The sequence below is a fragment of the Ammodytes marinus genome (assembly GCF_949987685.1).
Source record: "Ammodytes marinus genome assembly, chromosome: 7".
Lineage (NCBI taxonomy): Eukaryota > Metazoa > Chordata > Actinopteri > Uranoscopiformes > Ammodytidae > Ammodytes > Ammodytes marinus.
In genome coordinates, this window is record NC_137211.1 from 31,816,371 (window position 1) to 31,835,973 (window position 19,603).

The window sequence follows — 19,603 nt, forward strand, 5'->3', positions numbered from 1 at the left end:
ACAATCTTCTTTTGGCTCATGCGCGTAGTTATTGGACAATGAGTCATAGTGTGGATACAAGATCAAATACAGGGTTCAACAGGTAACACATCTCACCTCTTTACTGACGATGTCATCTAGGTCAGGAATACTGACATCCGCTTTGACTAGAGGAATCTTGTCCACCTCTTCAGGGAAGGGCCTCTGCTTGACGTTGTACTTGATCCCCACGTCATTTTTGGGCGTGGGCCGGCCCTCTGGAACAAACACCTGCTGTGGAGGGAGGAGAAGAGCAGAATGGAGGAGAGTGGTGTTATCAGCGACAGAATCAATCAATCAATCAATCAATCAATCAAATTTTATTTATAGAGCACTTTTCATACAAGTAAATGTAACACAAAGTGCTTAAAAAAGCAGTCATGCAATACAGTGTGATCCAGTGTTAATTTTGGCAGCAAATTCTGATTTAGTCTTAGTCTTTTGAATATCACACCATTTAGTCTTAGTCCTATTCTAGTCAACTAAAATATTTTAGTCTTAGTCTAGTCTTAGTCAACTTATGCTGGGTTTACACTACACGACTTTTCACGCGATTTGACAGTCGCAGACAATCTTCCAATGTCTGACTGAAATCACAGAAGTCGTGCTGGAGTTGTGGCGCGCGCACGTAATCTCAGTCGTTTGGTGTATGGTGGTCTTCTGACCCGATTTCAGCCAGTCTTCTTCCCGTCTTGACGTTCCGACATTATCAAACATGTTTGATATTATCGCCAGTCTTAGGGGGTTGGCTCAAGCAAAATTACGTAAACACTGTCACACTCTCGCATGCACCAAGCACGACGCAGGAGGAGCGGCATTAGTCGCGACCTGTGTCCACCTGTGTAGGCACTTATTTCGGACACTTTTTCCTTGAAGCCTCGGTGGGAGAACCAGGCTGACAGCCGCGCAACCTTAACACTTTACCGTCAAATACAGGGTTAGGAGTTAAAGTTATTGGGGGAAGAGATCAGCAAATAAAGATGGTCAAATAACTAAAGGAAGTCCCCCGCTCGGAATATTGAATTAACCTTTTTTTAATTAAATAATCACTATCGTGTTTGCGGAAATAATATTAATCTCAAAAGGAATCTAGTTGTAGTCCTGCAATATGAGACCCCGGTCTTTTCAAAATCTCATTCTGTGACTGAAAACTAATGACTAGTTGTCTTCAGGTGTGAGTTGATTGTCTTTAGATGTAAGAGGGTTTTAGTCTTCAGTCTTTTCAAAGTCTTTTAAAAGTCCTCTAGTGTAAGCCCAGCATAAATATAAGCGGAATTTAGTTGACTAAATATGCAGCTGACTTAGTCGACTAAATGTTTCTTTCTTCATTGAATGGTATTAAGTTTTGAATATGCAATACAAACACAGATTTAATGGTTGAAATACAAAACATGTATTCTATTCTATCCTAATAATCTCACATAAAATCAGTGTACCTGACTGGATAAGGGGAAGGGGGGGCTTTAAGAGCCTGTGCCCGGGGGTCCATTATCTCATTATCTGTCTATGAACCAACTGGATTCCACAATCTTTTTTATTTTTGCAGGGAGCATGCACAAGCATTATTTATAAAAAATCAAAAATAAAGAAAATAAAAAAAATAAGTGGGGGGGCCCCACACTAGGTCTTGAAACGGGCCCCGAGATCGAAAAGGCCACCCCTGGGCAGCAGCAGCACGCAGTTAAGGCGCTGACAAAAGTGAGCAACTGCGCTTTGCTTTAAGCAACACTGCTGCCGCTGTGTGTGTTCGGACTTCTATTGCATCAAAGCCTTTTTGATAATAAAATGAGAGGTTTTAATTGAACGCTGTCCATGCGTCGGAGACTGTTGATTGTAACTTACTCGGGTGAAAACAGAAACTAACGGAGGGAGGCGGCAGTTTCACAGTTAATTTCCTAAGTAGTTGCGCAGTCAGTTTGGGGACATGGCTCTGTGTATTCAAGCTCGAGACACAGCCTACTACAAACAGATCGCGGAACTTAGCCGTTCCCCTAGACAACGTTAACGGGCAGGATATCCCTGTCTATCATTTTGCCCATCAAACCGCAGAGTTTTTCTGGAGCGGCTCACTCCACCCGCCCACACTGCCGAGGTCTCTCGTCGATTTTCACCGACAAAGGGTTGCATTCACTGCTTTGCCCTGATTGGATTTCTTCCCAACTTGTCCCACAAAAAGAGTAGTTCTGATTGGATCTCTTCTCCATTCGTCCCGCCCTAACATTTTCGTATCGTTTCTATTCGTTGACTATAGTGTCAGTTATATTCGTCTCAGTCTTCGTCATCATATCTGCCTTTTTATTTAGTTTACGTCCGTGAAAAAGGTTTGTTGACTAATAATTTTCGTCATAGTCAACGAAATTAACACTGGTGTGATCTCACCCTCTGATTGGCCCGAGCTCCTCTGGGTTGGTGGAAGAGCTGCATGGTCCAGGCATGTCTGCCAGCCGTCCCTCGGATCAAAACAGTGACTGATGGACTGGGGTCTGTGAGAACAGAGATGTACAATAGTTTATTCATGTATTAATAACAATGTAGAATTGTCACTTTAATGTGTAATACAACTAGTATCATCAGAGGCTATCTATTCTTACTTTAAGGCTCTATTTCTTTGCATCTACCTCCACTTTGCATTTGTCATAACACTTTGTACTTTTTATATTTAGTCTTGTTTCCACTGAGCATTTAATTGCATTTCCACTGTCAAAAGTTGGAAAGGGTACCAAAATAAGGGCATCGTGCTGTACCTCTTTTTGTCACCCTTACGTTGGGGTACCAAGCCAGTGTTTCCTCCAGGATTTTTTTTGTACCCTTTACATTTGAATGCTTGGATCTAGTGCACTTTGAGAGGAGAATATGCATTTATTACTATTTAGATAGATGGGATTATTTGTGTTGTAACTTTGCCTTTTGTGTCTTTATTTACAGATTTTGACATTTTTGTATAAAAATTAATATTTAAACACAAAATGCCACAACGCAGAAAATGATTGGGGGGGGGGGGTTCCTTTATTTGATTTTTTGGGGACATGGAACTAGACAGGGACGTTGGGTGCTGTAAATGGGAAGAGGTTCAGTAATGTCCAACACAGAAGTAGGCCTACTGGTTATTATGAGCAATTGATAAGCAGGACCTAAGACTTTGATTTAAAATAATGTGATTAAAATTACAATGTATCCTTATACAAAGGCCTATAGATACAAATAAAACAAAACAATTCATGAATTTCAAGGGTGTAGGTTGTCATTTCCTGCATTCTGGTGAATTTGTATGCACCAAATGTATGTAAAGTAGTAGGCTAATTGACAACATTTAGGTTCCTGGTGACAAAAATAGAATAGAATACAATGCAGTAATATCATGCATTCTGTATTGCTTTCAAATATTTATTCTCCTGTATTGTTCAAAAATTTGATTTAAACTGTAAAAAAAAGGTAATTATTCATGTCTATCATTGAGAATGAAGTGGCTGCTGGTATGTTACTTGCCTGCAATCTTCAAATATTTAAAAATAATAAAGTGAATAAATAAACACTTAGTCACTACCACTAGTTTAAAGTGGTAGTGACTAAGTGTGCAGTGTTGTGGAGGAACAGAATGCCCTGTCGGTTATTGATGGATACATCTACAAGTAACGCCTTGATTCAAAGCGGTCTAACGGTCAAAGAAAGGCTGATAAGTTACTGACTCTGCTCATTCCCAAGAGGCTGCTCCAGCATGGCTAGGATCACAGAGTTGTCCAGGACAAAGTAACGGAAGTTGCTGGCTCCCGTGGCACTGAGTCTGGCGTAGCGGATCAGAGTGTCTTCATTGAGCAGGCTGCAGGTGGAGGCGGTCCCACTGGGGGAAGGGAAGGCCCCCAACACCTGCATGATACTGGGGAACACCACAGCAGAACCAGCAACAGCATCAATATACAATGTGCAAAAGTTAATTTATTTCAGTAATTCAACTTTAAAGGTGAAAATAATATCTTATACAGACTCATTACATGCAAAGTGAGATATGTGAAGCCTTTATTTGTTATAATTGTGATTATTATGGCTTACAGTTTATAAAAAACCCAAATTCAAAATCTCAGAAAATTTGAATATTACATAAAATCAATAAAAAAAGGTTTTTAAATACAGAAATGTCGGCCCTCTAGAAAGTATAATCATGCATATGTACTAAGTACTTGGTTTGGGCCCCTTTTGCATGAATTCTTGCCTCAATGCGGCGTGTCATGGACGCTATCAGCCTGTGGCACTGCTGAGGTGTTAAGGAAGCCCAGGTTGCTTTGATAGTGGCCTTCAGCTCCTCTGTATTGTTGGGTCTGGTGTGTATCATCTTCCTCTTGACAATAGTCCATAGTTTCTCTATGGAGTTCAGGTCAGGAGAGTTGTCTGGCCATTCATGCACAGTAATACCATGGTCAGTCAACCAGTTACCAGTGGTTTATGGTACAGTGGGCAGGTGCCAAGTCTAGCTGGAAATGGAAATTGTCATCTCCATAAAGCTTGTCAACAGACAGAAGCATGAAGTGCTCTAAAATCTTCTGGTAGACGGCTGTGGTGACTTTGGATTTGATAACAGATAACACAGTGGACTAACAGCAGCAGATGACATGATACCTCAAATCATCACTGATCCAAATGAAATGTTGCGTTTCATTTTGAAAATCAAGGTCCCACAGTCTAGAGCAGTGGTGTCAAACATACGGCCCGCGGGCCGGATCCGGCCCACGAGATGATTTAATCCGGCCCGCGACTTGTAGAGCACACAAAAGTAAGTCTCTAGCCCATTCCTGTGAGGAGTTATGATTTTTTTAAGAAATAACTAAAATGCTCACTCTAGGGGGCAGCCAAAATTTAAAAAAGCACATTTTAGCAACGTGGGAAATGGTAAATGGCAATCTTGCTTCACCGCTATTAATGTTTCCTCCAGTGCTTTATGGCAAAGTAAAAACCAAAAAAATATACAGTCCCCTCCATAAGTATCGGAACAGTGAGGCCAATTCCTTTAGTTTTGCTGTAGACTGGAAACATTTGGGTTTGACACCAAAAGATGAATATGAGACAATAGCTCAACATTTCAGCTTTCATTTCCAGGTATTCACATCTGGATCTGATACACAACTGAGAAAATATAATTTTTTTAAAAGGAACACCACATTTTTAGGCAAGCAAAAGTATTGGAACAGATAGACTTTAAATAAATTCAAGTAAATAAACCATAATATTTTGTTGCAAATCCTTTGCTTGCAATAACCGCATCAAGCCTGTGATCCATTGACATCACAAAACGTTTGCATTCTTCTTTTGTGATGCTTTTCCAGGCTTTCACCGCAGCCTCATTCAGTTGCTGTTTGTTTTGGGGGCTTACTCCCTTCGGTCTCCTCTTTAGCAGGTAAAATGCATACTCTATAGCGTTTAAGTCTGGAGATTGACTTGGCCAGTCTAAAACCTTCCATTTCTTGCCCCTGATGAACTCCTTTGTTGTTTTTGCAGTTTTTTTTTTGATCATTATCTTGCTGCATGATGGAGCATCTTCCAATCAGTTTGGTTGCATCTTTCTTTAAATTGGCAGACCAAATGTTTCTGTAGACTTCTAAGTTCATTTTGTTGTTGCCATCATGTGTTACTGTGTTGTTGTCAAGATGAACCTTTACCAAAGTGATGGAAAGGCTAAAGTTTGGAGAAAGAAAGGATCTACTCATGATCCCAAACATACAGGCTCATCTGTGAAACACGGTGGAGGCAATGTCATGGCTTGGGCTTGCATGGCATCTTCTCGGATGGGCTCATTATTCTTCATTGATGATGTAACACATGATGGCAACAGCAAAATGAACTCAGAAGTTTACAGAAACATTTTGTCTGACAATTTAAGGAAAGATGCAACCAAACTGATTGGAAGATCCTCCATCATGCAGCAAGAGAATGACCCAAAACACAACAAAGGAGTTAATCAGGGGCAAGAAGTGAAAGGTTTTAGACTGGCTAAGTCAATCTCCAGATTTAAACGCTATAGAGCATGCATTTTACTTGCTAAAGAGGAGACTTAAGAGAGTAACCCCCTAACACAAACAGCAACTGAAAGAGGCTGCGGTGAAAGCCTGGAAAAGCATCACAAAAGAAGAATGCAAAAGTTTGGTGATGTCAATGGGTCACAGGCTTGATGCGGTTATTGCAAGCAAAGGATTTGCGACAAAATAGTACGTTTTATTCACTTTAATTTATTTAAAGTCTATCTGTTCCAATACTTTTGCTCACCTAAAAATGTGGTGTTCTGTGGTAGATTTAAATAGTCTCCATTCATCAAGAGTTGCCGAGCAGATAGTCTAAAGTTGGGGTCACGAGGAAGAGGTAGAACATCCCTAGATGGACGTGTGTTCAACTTAGTGTTGCACAAGTAATGGAACGATATGTCTATTTGCAGATATTAATACACCTGATACTCCCCCCACACCGATATAAGACTGTGTGTGAGCATGTACTAACAGCCTTTTGGGGGATAGCCCCCCAGCTCAATGCTATCACTAAGTCCTCTGTAATGTCTGTTGGAATTTCTGAAATAAACTTGGAACATTGATTTGAAGTCCAGTCTGCCGCCTTTGTCTTTGTCAATGCCATGGGAGATCCGGCTACCACAGTTCCTTTACAAATAATGATATCTTCTCAGTTGTGTATCAGATCCAGATGTGAATACCTGGAAATGAAAGCTGAAATGTTGACCTATTGTCTCATATTCATCTTTTGGTGTCAAACCCAAATGTTTCCAGTCTACAGCAAAAATAAAGGAATTGGCCTCACCGTTCCGATACTTATATTTTTATTTTTAGTGCTGAACAATTAATGTACAAGCAAGTGTGGTGTGTCTGCGGCTCTGCGCGCGAGAAACGAGCAGGAGCATGCTAGTGTAGGCCTGCAAGATTTATTTCCTAATTTTCAATGCTGCTTTATTTTTATGTTTTAAATTGGGAAAAAGTATTCCAAAACAACCAATAACCCCTGTATTTAAAAATAAATCAAAACAGTAGAAGTTGCACTTTTATTTAATTGTATTTTGTACTGTCTGCATGTTTGCACAAAATGGGTCCCTGTACAAAGCAAACAAAATTACACAACTGTAAGGTCAGTGTCTGTTGTATTTTTGTATTCAAATAAACAGTTCTTTATTTCATTAGTGCGTATTGGCATCTTTGAGTAAAATACCCCCAAAAATGTTGCCTCCTATTCCCATGGCCAGCAGCAACCTTTACTAAGACATTTCCTGGGGGTACAGAGATCCCTTGTGATCCGTGATAATGTAGGTTACAAATGTAGGCTGAGTGATAAAGCATATTACTGAAAAACAAAGCTAAAGATTTGGAGTTGACATATGTACGTTATTTTGCCATTATTTTACTGGTCAGGCCCACTTGAGATCAGAGAGGCTGTATGTGGCCCTCGAACCAAAATGAGTTTGACACCCCTGGTCTAGAGGAAGAGTGGAGGGGCAAAAGATCCAAGGGGCTTGAAGACCACTGTGAAGTTTCAACAGTCAGTGATGATTTGAGGTACAATGTCATCTGATGGTGTTGGTCCACTGTGTTATCAAGTCCAAAGTCACCACAGCCATCTACCAGGAGATTTTAGAGCACTTCATGCTCCTGTCTGTTGACAAGCTTTATGGAGATACTGAATTACTTTTTCCAGCAAGACTTGACACCTGTCCACAGTGCCAAAACCACAAGTAACTGGTTGACTGACCATGGTATTACTGTGTTGATTGGCCAGACAACTCTCCTGACCTGAACTCCATAGAGAAACTATTGGCTATTGTCAAGAGGAAGATGAGACACACCAGACCCAACAATACAGACGAGCTGAAGGCCACTATCAAAGCAACCTGGGCCGCATTTAGGCAATAATTAGTGCAAAAGGGGCCCAAACCAAGTACTTAGAACAAATGCATGTTTATACTTTCTAGAGGGCCGACATTTCTGTTTTTAAAATCATTTATTTATTTATTTTATGTAATATTCTAATTTTCTGAGATTTTGAATTTGGGGTTTTCATAAGCTGTAAGCCATAATAATCACAATTATAACAAATAAAGGCTTGAAATATCTCACTTTGAATGTAATGAGTATATATAATATATTAGTTTCACCGTTTAGGTTGAAATACTGAAATAAATGAACTTTTGCACGATATTCAAATTTTTCGAGTTTCACCTGTACACCAACCGGCTCAATAGGTACAGCTGTCTAATATTTGACTTTGTTCAGCAGAAAATCTAGGGATACGAGGTCATTCCTGCAGTAGAACATTGGAACAAATACTCCGTTCACAGCACAGCAAGAAATATGAAAAGAACATTTTCCCCGTTTTGGTACATTTATTTTCCTCACAAGATGCCCCACTGCATGTTGACGACGCAGATATACACATCCCAAAACTACATTTGTATTTCAGTTCAAATAATGAGGTAAACAATAGAACATTTAGAAGAATGTAATGTATGTCTCACCAGGACAAAGTGGCCTCTGCAGCGTCCTTCACCCTCATGGAAGCCGGGTTGTGCTCCTTCTCCCCTTTATGTCTGACTTCCTGTTCCTGTCTGGACTTGCTGCCGGAGATTCCCAGCTCCACAATCTCCAACACCTCGACCAAACAATCCTGAGCGGAATGAACACATTATTCTTCTCTTATGAAGGACTCTTAACATTATTACCAACAACAACAGGCTCATGTTAAAATGGGGCTTAAGAATGTATTGGGAGAGAAATGGCAAGGTATCCAAGTTAAATGTAACCACAACTAAATGATATCCGTCTCCAACCAAAGCAACATATTTTCCGGGAGTTTTAAATCAGCCCTTAAACTGACCTTCTCATCCAGCATGTCTGGATGTTCTGTGAGCCACACGCAGAGGAACTGGAAGGCAGCTACTATCATGGAGTGCAGGTCTCTGGACTGAAGAGGAGCCGGACGGCTACACTGGTACACAATGTAGCTACAGATAGAGCTGACGGCACGTTTACGGTCTGACGAGTCCACCCCCACCTTTACCTGGTTAAGAGATACACAAATACACAGGAAAATACTGTACACATTATAACATTCTTCATTTCAAATACATTTGAACAGTTTATGTGGGCTCTGGTGTTTACGTGACAAAATAATTCTGCAAATTTGAATTTAGAATACCCCATGTCAATTTAATGTTGTCATGGCCCCTTCTCTCTCTACTCTTCAGAACTTCATTTGTGTGATAGCAAGTGTCAGATATTTCCATTTAATAGGCAAAACATTTTATTTTACTCATTTGACCTTGTATGGGAACGTGCCGTATTATGAACAATAGGCCTTCTGTGATGCCTATAATTCATTGATGGTTATTATTAGCCTACTTGTTTGATTTCTTTTTTAACCCATTGATGACTATGGCAATCTAGGATGCATGTCCTTAATGCCTGAGGGTTTTCTGAAAAAATAGTACGAATTGTCAAGTCTACCAAAACCTTAATATCTAAGCCTGTGTAGCACATAGAAACATGAAATAAAATACATTTAAAAGTTAAGGTTCACAGGTTTTATTTAAACATTCTCCCTTAGCGCTTACAAACCAACACATATTTCTAAAAATCGTCAAAATTAGATGAATTAGAAAATTATTAAATATTGTTAATAAATAGATGCAATGTGTTGTGTGATTTTCGTCAGTAGTCTATAGTAGACCTTGATTCTGCGCACCAAACGCCACTAACTGTTCTGTCGCCGACAAAGCTGGCGTATTTTTTTTATTATTTTGTTTTATTTTTTTGATTGACATGATTTTCGGCAAACCACACAACTTTTGGGTGGTCACGTGGTCTTAAAAAAATCAACAAAACCCACCTCATGTGTATTTGAACCAATGACAGTGCATTCTATGCTGGGAATGCCATGAAAATTAGATAAAGTAATAATGCTGCGCGACGCAGCATCAGGCAGGAGAGCCAATGTGGCATCGCGCAGCAGCCGTCATCAATGGGTTAATACAGAGTGTATTGGTCATTTTGGAACAAATTTAAAACATAAAAATAAAGCTCCAGTTACGGGCTTGTGCTGGGGCCGGTTCGTAACTGGTTCCACACTGGAAACAGTTGCACACTGGTTTGTTTCCCACCGACCAGAGCCGGCAATAGAGCAACGTGATGACGTCACTGTAGAGCACATAGAGTATCTCACAAAAGTGAGTACACCCCTCACATTTCTTCAAATATTTCATTATATCTCTTCATGGGACAACACTAAAGAAATGACACTTTGATACAATGTAAAGTAGTCAGTGCAGTGTTTCCCGCAGGATTTTTTTCAGCAGCGGTGGCGTGGTCCCCGAACCTCCTAGGGGGGCCCGGGGGCATGCCCCCCCGGCCAATTTTTTTTTTGTACCCTTTACATTTGAATGCATTGATCTAGTGCACTTTGAGAGGAGAATATGCACTAATTACTATTCAGATAGATGGGATTGTTGGTGTTGCAACTTTGCCTTTTGTGTCTTTATTTACAGATTTTGAAATTTTTGTATAGAAATTAATATTTAAACACAAAATGCCACAACGCAGAAAATTATTTGCACAATTTATTTACAGTTCTTGCTTAATGCTTAAACCAGACTTGCAAACTCATAAGAGGTGAAAAAGGTGATAATAAGGGCAGTATTGCAACATGATAACGACCCCAAACACACCTCCAAACGACCACTGCCTTGCTACAGAAGCTAAGGGTAAAGGTGATGGACTGGCCAAGCATGTCTCCAGACCTAAACCCTATTGAGCATCTTTGGGGCATCCTCAAACCGAAGGTGGAGGAGCGTAAGGTCTCTAATATCCACCAGCTCCTTGATGTCGTCATGAATGACTGGAAGAGGATTCCAGTGGCAACCTGTGAAGCTCTGGTGAACGCCATGCCCAAGAGGGTTAAGGCAGTGCTGGAAAAATATAGTGGCCACACAAAATATTAACACTTTTTCACTAAGGGGTGAACTCACTTTTGTTGCCAGCACGTAAGACATTAATGGCTGTGTGTCGAGTTATTTTGAGGGGACAGTAAATTTACACTGTTATACAAGCTGTACACTGACTACTTTACATTGTATCAAAGTGTCATTTCTTCAGTGTTGTCCCATGAAAAGATATAATGGAATATTTTAAGAAATGTGAGGGGTGTACTCACTTTTGTGAGATACTGTACACACATATACATATTATATAACCCTTTTTAGGTTAGATTCCCACGTCATTAAAAATGCAATCTGATCATTTTTGTCTCCATTATATGCACAGTGCAGGTTGTTCACGCGTTTACATCTGTTTTCGGTAACCAAACCCTTGTGTACGCATGAGGGTTGTTTGAAGCAGTAAGCAGGTGTAAAGCACAGGTATCGGATATAGGTTGCTTTTAAAAGTATCGCAATTGGCAAAAAAAAATCTGAATGAGGCGTCAAGACAAGGCAGTGTAAATACAGCGTCAGTGTCAGCATGGCCTAAGCCGCTGGTAGTGATCACAGATTGGAGCTTTACCTTGGCGAGTCCAGCCAGCAGCTCCAGGGCAGCCAGTGAAATGCTCATGTCTTGCCTCCACTGGGAGTTGAGTCTCTGGGTGACCAGGTGGATGCTGCGAACCAGCAGGCCTGCCGCCGTATCTGGAAGAGCTAGACCATATAACAACCCAAAATACCAACCACCACAGAGGATAGAGCACAGCAGGATTCAGGCAGCCACACTTTATAGGACAACAGGAAAACATTTCCTGGATCCCAACTTTGTTGATATGTCCTCTTGTTGAAAGCATGCATTCAAATAGAGCTTGTAATCACTACATCACACAATGCTGGGAATACTTCAAGGAGACTGAAGAGTATACGGTATAGTAAACTAGGGCTGATTGATCAAGTTTTCACTTTGAGGCAAAGAAAAACTTTATGTTTGTCGTTATCATCCAAACCTGGATCAAACATTCATGACTATGCAAATGTTTTTTCAAAGAAATCCTGACAGTGTTTCAAATAGCTTAATATTTAATACACCATTGAACCAAACATGCTGTTGTTGTCTCATGGGTTTTCTGAGATATAATAATCAATTGCTAAGAGTTTGTAACATAAGAGGATAGACCTCAGAATGTGTTTCACTGTTTGATGAGGCGCTGACCAGTATAACGTCCGGTTTGCAAGTCTTAAAATCACTATAAAGTAAAGCAACAGTTGACTGAGTGTGAAACAAGAATGTATAGTTCAGCTTTTCCTGTCCAGCCTCACAATGCAATGTAACAGGAAGTCTGCGATCCCCCTTTCCCCATTTCCTGCAGGACAACGTTGCCTCTAACCAGTCAGAGTTCAGTGAGTTGCTTGTTTTCCATTCATTTAGTCAAACATCACTCAGCCCTACTGAGGAAAAGACGTAAGAAAAGACATTTGCAACCAAAGGCAATCAGGCACAGTGCCAAACCAACAGCAGCACAGCATCACAGCAAATAACGTTGGATTCACCTACAAAGACATTTTACCCAACGCTTCTTAACTCTGCATATCACTTTAACCACGTTAGCTATGAAGAACAAACAGGTGGAGTTGCTCAGTTATAGGTGTTGCATAGTTCAGCAAGCAGGTACTGATCACATGAAATGATGCTCCAATAAGCTTGTCATGTTATCTGTGTGTATATATTAGCTCCGGTGCCTTACCGTAGTCTCGAAGCAGAGCCTGGGCTGGGCGCTCACAGTCTGGGCTGGTGGCCTCTGTGCTGCCCCCGCTGGTAAAACTAATCCCACTGTTGGTACGGCTGTGACTCTGGCTCCTCACAGCCATGTGGCTCCCGTCTATACTCCCCTAGCACCACGACAACAAAAAACACAGACATTTTAATGTCCATCCCATCAGCATCATATACCTAGAACGTTTGGCAGCCATCTAAGCCTTACCGTTTCAGTCTGTGTGCCTATGGACTCCAACAGTGCCGAGTCTTGAACAATGTTTAGCATTGCACCTGAAGAGTGAGATGGGGGGAGGGGCAATTCAGAAAAATCTAGACTTCAACACAGCCCAAAAAGTCAGCAAAAACATGGCACAATGAATATGATCAGGCCAAAGAAATGGATGAAGAAGAAGTAAACGCGGCGGTAGATACCCAGGATGAGCTGTGTGTTGGTGGGGTCGGTCTCAGTCTGCAGCGCTCCTATCAGCACATTGACCAGACGCAGCCTCAGGGACAGGAAAGACACAGGCTGGTCGTGAGGCCACCCGTCCTCCTCATTGAACTTTCCTTCCAATAGCACCTGAAGCATAGCCACAATATGGTGAAGAACATGGAGTACTTTATAAGTCATTATTACAAGCGAGTACATCTTCCAGAAAACTTTTAATGTCCATTCCATTGATTTCCCATAAGCTACGAGGGAAATATGCTATGACCAAAAATTAATCAATTCAAACCACAAAACCACAAACACACTTAATTTTGACCTAAAGAGGCAAATGTCAAATAAATAAAATGTGATAGCGAAAGCCGTACCTCTGATTTGATGTTGCCAAAGTGATGTGGCAGTGGCAGCATGGCCAGCAGGATGTTGATGGAGGCTCTCCTCAGGTCGGTGGGGTTTACATAGATCTTGAATTTTGACAGCTCCCTGTTTAGAGTAAAACACATCTCATGGACTTCAAGACACTGAAAACAATCATCTCCTAACCTTTGAAAACAAATACAACTAAAAAATCCTAGTGTGAAAATGTTATCCAGTAAATCAAAGATACTTTAAATATGATAACCGATCCAGTGCAAGATACTAGCGGTCTAACCTGTCTGGTACAATAGTCTCCAGGGCAGCTATAAAGTATGGCACCACCACATTAATGCCCTTCAGGTCAGTACAGAAGAGAGAGGAAGAGTTGAGAATGATGGAGGCCAGAACTGGTCTGCAGATGAAATCAGAGATCTGGAGACCCTGAATCAGGATCATGTAGAACCTGCAAACAACACAAAGGGGAATATTTATAGTGTTAGGTCTAGGGCTGTCAAATTAACGCGTTAATTTCGATTAATTAATCACAGAAAAATTAACGCGATTAAAAAAATTAACGCAGATTAATCGCACTTCTATATTGCCCTTTGACCCGGTGCAAAAGAGGTGAGACGATAGCGGAGCTGCACTTGTAGCTTGCGGAAACGACCCGGACGGGATTAAACAGTAAATAAAGAAGCATAGAGAGGGCTCTATGGATGTGTTATGGGCTGCTCCGGGAAAATAAGCATGAAGGTAGGAATACGTCTTATGTTATTCTCCGCAGTGTCTGTGCATTATTGGTTTAGTGGGTGCCTAATTAACAGTGTAGGTTCAAAACAGTAGGCTATCTCTCAATCTTCCTCCGTCTCACTTCTGTTTGCTAGCTGCGATCGTCTCCCGTTAACGGACACCCTCTCACTCTTCCTAGCAGATATTCCTTTCTTTTTTCCTCCTTTGTGTGTGTGTGTGCGTGTGTGTGTGTGTGTGTGTGTGTGTGTGTGTGTGTGTGTGTGTGTGTGTGTGTGTATTTAATGTAGAAACCTCGCTGAGGGGAGGAGACAGAAGTTACGAGAGACAGACAGAGAGAGAGAGAGAGAGTGAGAGAGAGAGAGAAACGAACGGTAGCCTATACAGTTGTTTATAAACAGGCATAAAAGTGTCATATAAGTATACAATTAATTTAGAATTAATTAATCACAGAGCCTGTAATTAATTAGATTATTTTTTTTAATCGCTTGACAGCCCTAGTTAGGTCACCTCTTATGCAAAAGGAACTTTTCAATGGTATTTCAACATTCATGTGGGTCCTCGGTCTGACTAGACTGTAAAAGCTTTGAGAAAAACCAACCCTCTCTCTTTTTCTCTACCTCCTCCGTTCTGAAAACCTGTGTTCAAAAACCCCAGTCTCAGTTCTCTCCCCTTATGATGTCATAATGGGAGAAGCCACACCCCCCTCATTACCAACCTAACTTAGCACTACCTCCACCTGTGATAAGAACACCCCCAGATCCCCCTTAATCTAACTGGCATTTAAGGCGCACTCACACTAGACCATCTGTACCGTGCTCAAGTAAAAAAAAAAGTTTAATTTGTTTGACCAGTGTGAGTGCTATGTATGTACTCAAGCACGGGACACTTTCTGGTCCCAGGGCCAGGCACAGGTGAGAGAGGTGTCCTTGGGCACGATACAGATGCTAATGAGCAGTCACGAGCACATGCACAAGCAAGTTTATATACAGTTGTCCTGACTTCAGTTTATACGAGACTGTTCCCTGCGACACAATACGTCAGTGTGCACAGAAGACATTTAAAAACATGGCTGTCGGGTTGATAGCAGGGAACACCATCACCCAGGGAAAGAGTGAGTGGCGTGCTGTGTGCTAACTACATTACCTGGACAGGTAAACGGGCAGAATCTCTTCTCCAGTCTTCTTGCTACAGAAGATGCGGCAGAGGGTCCCGCAGGCCTCAGCGCGGCCGGCCTCGTAGCTCTCTGGGAACTCGTTGGCATCGAACATGGGGTTGGACACCATGGAGTCGGTGGACATCTGGGAACCTTTCCTCCGCAGCTCCAGACCTACTTGAGTGGCTATGGCTGGAGAGGGGGGGGAAGCCACAGAGAATGAAAGGACCCTGAATTGTAATGTGTTCCTTTGTATACATGCATGTATGTATGAGAGACGGGCAGACACATAGCTACTATATGCACACTACCATAATAAAATGAAACAATTGAAAAACAAAAGCACCAGTAAGCAGACATGTATCACAAGAGGGAACAGAGACTTGAATGACTGCAAACACACTCTCACATAATTTAAAAGCATGCCAAAGGGAACTCTGACACAAAGAGTTTGCCATAGACTTTCTACCACATCGCTGGCTGACCAAGTGTAGTGTGCTGCTGCTTGTAAAATGTGATTTACAAAGCAAAATCCCTGTGTCAGCTCCCTGGCTGTTGCAATAATATGACTGTCATTTACAGAACATTCACTTCATGCATTGAGGCACCAAACCAATAAAATCAAAACTCAGGTGAACTGACAAAACAGAACCAAATTCACAAGGGACAAAACATTAAATGCTGAACTTGTGGAGGGGGGTCTGAAACTAAATAATAAGGATTAGTGTGACCCAAAGGAAGAGCAAAGATGAGAACAGAAAACAGGGTGGGGTTGTCACAAACTGGCAACGTTATGTTCCAGACAAGTGGTCAGTTGGTGAAGCCCATTCCATCACCTTTGGGAGGAACGCTGAGAGAACGCTGGTGAACTTCTTAAACATGACAAGCAGTGGGAACAGGAAACAATGACGACAATGGCAATGATCATGATGAACTTAAGTCAATTTAAAATAATAAAAATAAAAGCAAGGAGATTTTTGTCAAGTAACGAAAATCAAGTGAGGAAAAAAAGCTGCCGTTCCTACTTACAAGATTTATAAGAAAGGAGAATTTGGATAAAAGAGGCTGAAAGATAACAGAAATAGTGGAGAGACACAAAATCAAAGCAGATCCAATATTTTGGGATCAATTCATTATCAGTTATGAATTGTGTGTTATTTCTTTGTTTTTTTGTTTTCCTTAATACATGACTATTGACCCATTACAACTGTTTAGCATTAATTAGACATGGTAGACACGTGCAGGACACTACACCAGAGAGAAAAAGAAATGGAAAGCCAATGATGGGCCAAATTGCTTTTCAAATACCCAGTAGTCATTGAAACCTCTAGCGATGACTTCATCAATAAAAAGCCTACAGGTGAAACTCCAAAAAATTAGAATATCATGCAAAAGTTAATTTATTTCAGTAATTCAACTCAAAAGGTGAAACTTATATATTATATAGACCCATTCCATGCGAAGTGAGATATTTCAAGCCTTTATTTGTTATAATTTTGATGATTATGGTTTAAAGTTTATTCAAAATCTCATAAAATTTGAATATTACATGAAATCGATAAAAAAAGGATTTTCAATACAGAAATGTCAGCCCTCTAGAAAGTATAATCATGCATATGTACTCAGTACTAGGTTTTGGCCCCTTTTGCATGAATTTTTGCCTCATTTCTGACTCCAGTTATGGCTGAGGATAGCAGTCACATGGATGCTATCAGCCTGTGGCACTGCTGAGGTGTTATGGAAGCCCAGGTTGCTTTGATAGTGGCCTTCAGCTCGTCTGTATTGTTGGGTCATGGTGTGTATCATCTTCCTCTTGACAGTACTCCATAGATTATCTATGGGTGTCAGGTCAGGAGAGTTGTCTGGCCAATCAACACAGTAATACCATGGTCAGTCAACCAGTTACTAGTGGTTTTGGCACTGTGGACAGGTGTCAAGTCTTGCTGGAAAAAGGAAATCAGCATCTTCATAAAGCTAATCAACAGACATGAGGTGCACTAAAATCTCCTGATGGATGGCTGTGTTGACTTTGGACTTGATAATAGGGCCCGACCGATATGGATTTTTGGGTGCCGATACCGATTATTTTCTGAGAAAAATTTCGATAACGATTAAATCGGCCGATTATTATTATTTTTTTAATCCCATAAATATATATTGAAAAAATTTACTTTTTTAAATATATATAAATACTTGTTACTGTCAATAGGGGTACAGGAACTTTTTATTTATTGAAATATGCATTATCTAAAAATAAATAAAGTGTTACAAATATGTCTAAAGTGACATGACCCATTTTTAAACTCAGACATTAAGCATTTTATGTAACTGCACCCAACCCTCTGGAAGTCCCTCCCTCCAAACATCAGCATCTCAGACTAAATAAACTCATTCAAAAGTCAACTCAAAACTCACCTCTTTCAGAAAGCATAATTACACCGGACTCCACTCCAAACCTTATCTTTAATTTGTCTGTATTTTGTTTTCTTTTTCTATAAGTATGATTTTATATATGTTTGATGTAAAGTGTATTTGAATGATCTCCAATAAAGCACTATATAACTTCTATATAATAACTATAGTAATATCAACTACTATTAACAGTCAAGAGATGACCAATGACTCTGCTATTGGTGTCAGGGGGAACTGTCAAGTGTGAATTAATCTAATGTATTACAACCAATGACGGATTACCGCATGGGCAAAGTGGGCACATGTCCAGGGCCCTGGCCAATAGGGGGGCCCTTGATTTTTTTTTTTTATTAAAAAAAATTTGACGGGGGTTTCCCCCCTGGGAATGGGTCGTAAAAAGTCGGGTTGTTTTATATTCGGGGTCTTATATTCGGCCGGGACAAGCGCGTGTGCGCTTGGAGAGAGAACGATGTGTCTAGAGAAAAAAAGGCACGGGAAATGGCCATAGAGCTCCACATCCCCACTGAAATCAAAGCCTCGACTCATTATGTTGTGAGTCAACGTGTCAGAGGCACGAATCGACAAAGCGATCGACCTACAGTGGCTTTTCTGCTGTGGCAGTTGCAGTGAGGAGAGTTTGCCAACTGTGCGTACCCTTTACGCACCAGTACCAGTGTAACGAGCGAGGCGGTTGTTTCACTTTACAGTTAGTCGGCAGTGAGATTGGGGTATCCAGGCTCGGGACATGCAATCAGATCGCGGAGCCTGTCCCCTCGACACCCGTTAACGTGCAGGAATCCCCTGTGATCATTTAGTTTTAAACCACAGAGTGTGTCTGTCTCACTGTGAACGACACCAACACAGCGTTTCACCGGGTGACGCGCTGCTTCGCTCAGACATTGAGTGTAGGCTCCGAGGGGGGGGCAAGGGTGGGCCAAAAAGCAGGCGCAGAGATCTTACAAAGGCAAAAAAAAATCTGCTCGCGCGCTTAGCGCGCGCTCGCATCGTCGGAGTCTCTGCCCCAATCTAACTGTCTAGTAGGCTCCGGCGCAAAGAGTCTCTTTCTCAGCACCAGAGAGACTTTATAGAATTGTATTTCGCTCTATCTCTCTCTTTCTCTCTCTAGGCCGTGCACTGCATTATAATGTGTGTGATTGTGGATTGCACGGTGGGCTAGTGCGTGTATTTGCGTGTTGGTAGGGGTCCATGACTGGTTTGTGTCCAGGGCCCGTGGTCATGTTAATCCGTCCTTGATTACAACACACCTGCTGCTGCTGTTAATATGCTATAAGGCTACCTCTGGGGCAGCAATGCATCTCACTAAACATGATTGCTGAAAAAAAAAAAAAAAAAAAAAAAAAATGAAAAAAATCGGCAGCCATTTTGCCGATGCCGATTTTTCGGAGATGTGCTATAATCGGCCGATTATATCGGTCGGGCCCTACTTGATAACACAGTGGACCAACACCATCAGATGACATGGTGCCTCAAATCATCACTGACTGTTGTAACTTGACACTGGTCATCAACAGACCTGCAAACTCATAGAAGGTGAAAAAGGTGACAAACACCCGTCCCTTCTAGGGGGGTCGGGTGTTTTTCGCTGTCCAAACGATTGGCTATTGTTAAATATCATTCACACAACCAGAGTTCTCCACTATTGCCTCCAATGTCCAGCTGGGTGAAAATAATAGCCAGCTGAGATCCTGACCCTCCTAGGGGGGTCCGGGGGTATGCCCCCCCGGGAGATTTTTTTTAAAC

At 41.3% G+C, this 19,603-nt stretch overlaps 1 protein-coding gene across 4 annotated transcripts in view; it reads right to left on the reverse strand.

Moving 5' to 3' along the window:
• Positions 1-19,603, reverse strand: part of ralgapb (Ral GTPase activating protein non-catalytic subunit beta) — a 67,209-nt gene that overhangs the window by 26,828 nt on the left and 20,778 nt on the right. For 2 of the 4 annotated variants that reach the window (XM_080030572.1, XM_080030570.1), the window contains exons 10-21: positions 15,421-15,622; positions 13,823-13,990; positions 13,539-13,653; positions 13,155-13,302; positions 12,949-13,013; positions 12,712-12,856; positions 11,550-11,671; positions 8,872-9,054; positions 8,513-8,661; positions 3,705-3,892; positions 2,398-2,501; positions 97-249 (exon numbers count right to left, since the gene is read on the reverse strand). In XM_080030572.1, the coding sequence (XP_079886698.1) occupies positions 97-249; positions 2,398-2,501; positions 3,705-3,892; positions 8,513-8,661; positions 8,872-9,054; positions 11,550-11,671; positions 12,712-12,856; positions 12,949-13,013; positions 13,155-13,302; positions 13,539-13,653; positions 13,823-13,990; positions 15,421-15,622 (1,742 nt within the window). Of the gene's footprint in view, positions 1-96; positions 253-2,397; positions 2,502-3,704; positions 3,893-8,512; positions 8,662-8,871; positions 9,055-11,549; positions 11,672-12,711; positions 12,857-12,948; positions 13,014-13,154; positions 13,303-13,538; positions 13,654-13,822; positions 13,991-15,420; positions 15,623-19,603 lie in introns of all 4 variants that reach the window. The other 2 variants (XM_080030571.1, XM_080030569.1) reach the window with 1 other exon arrangement.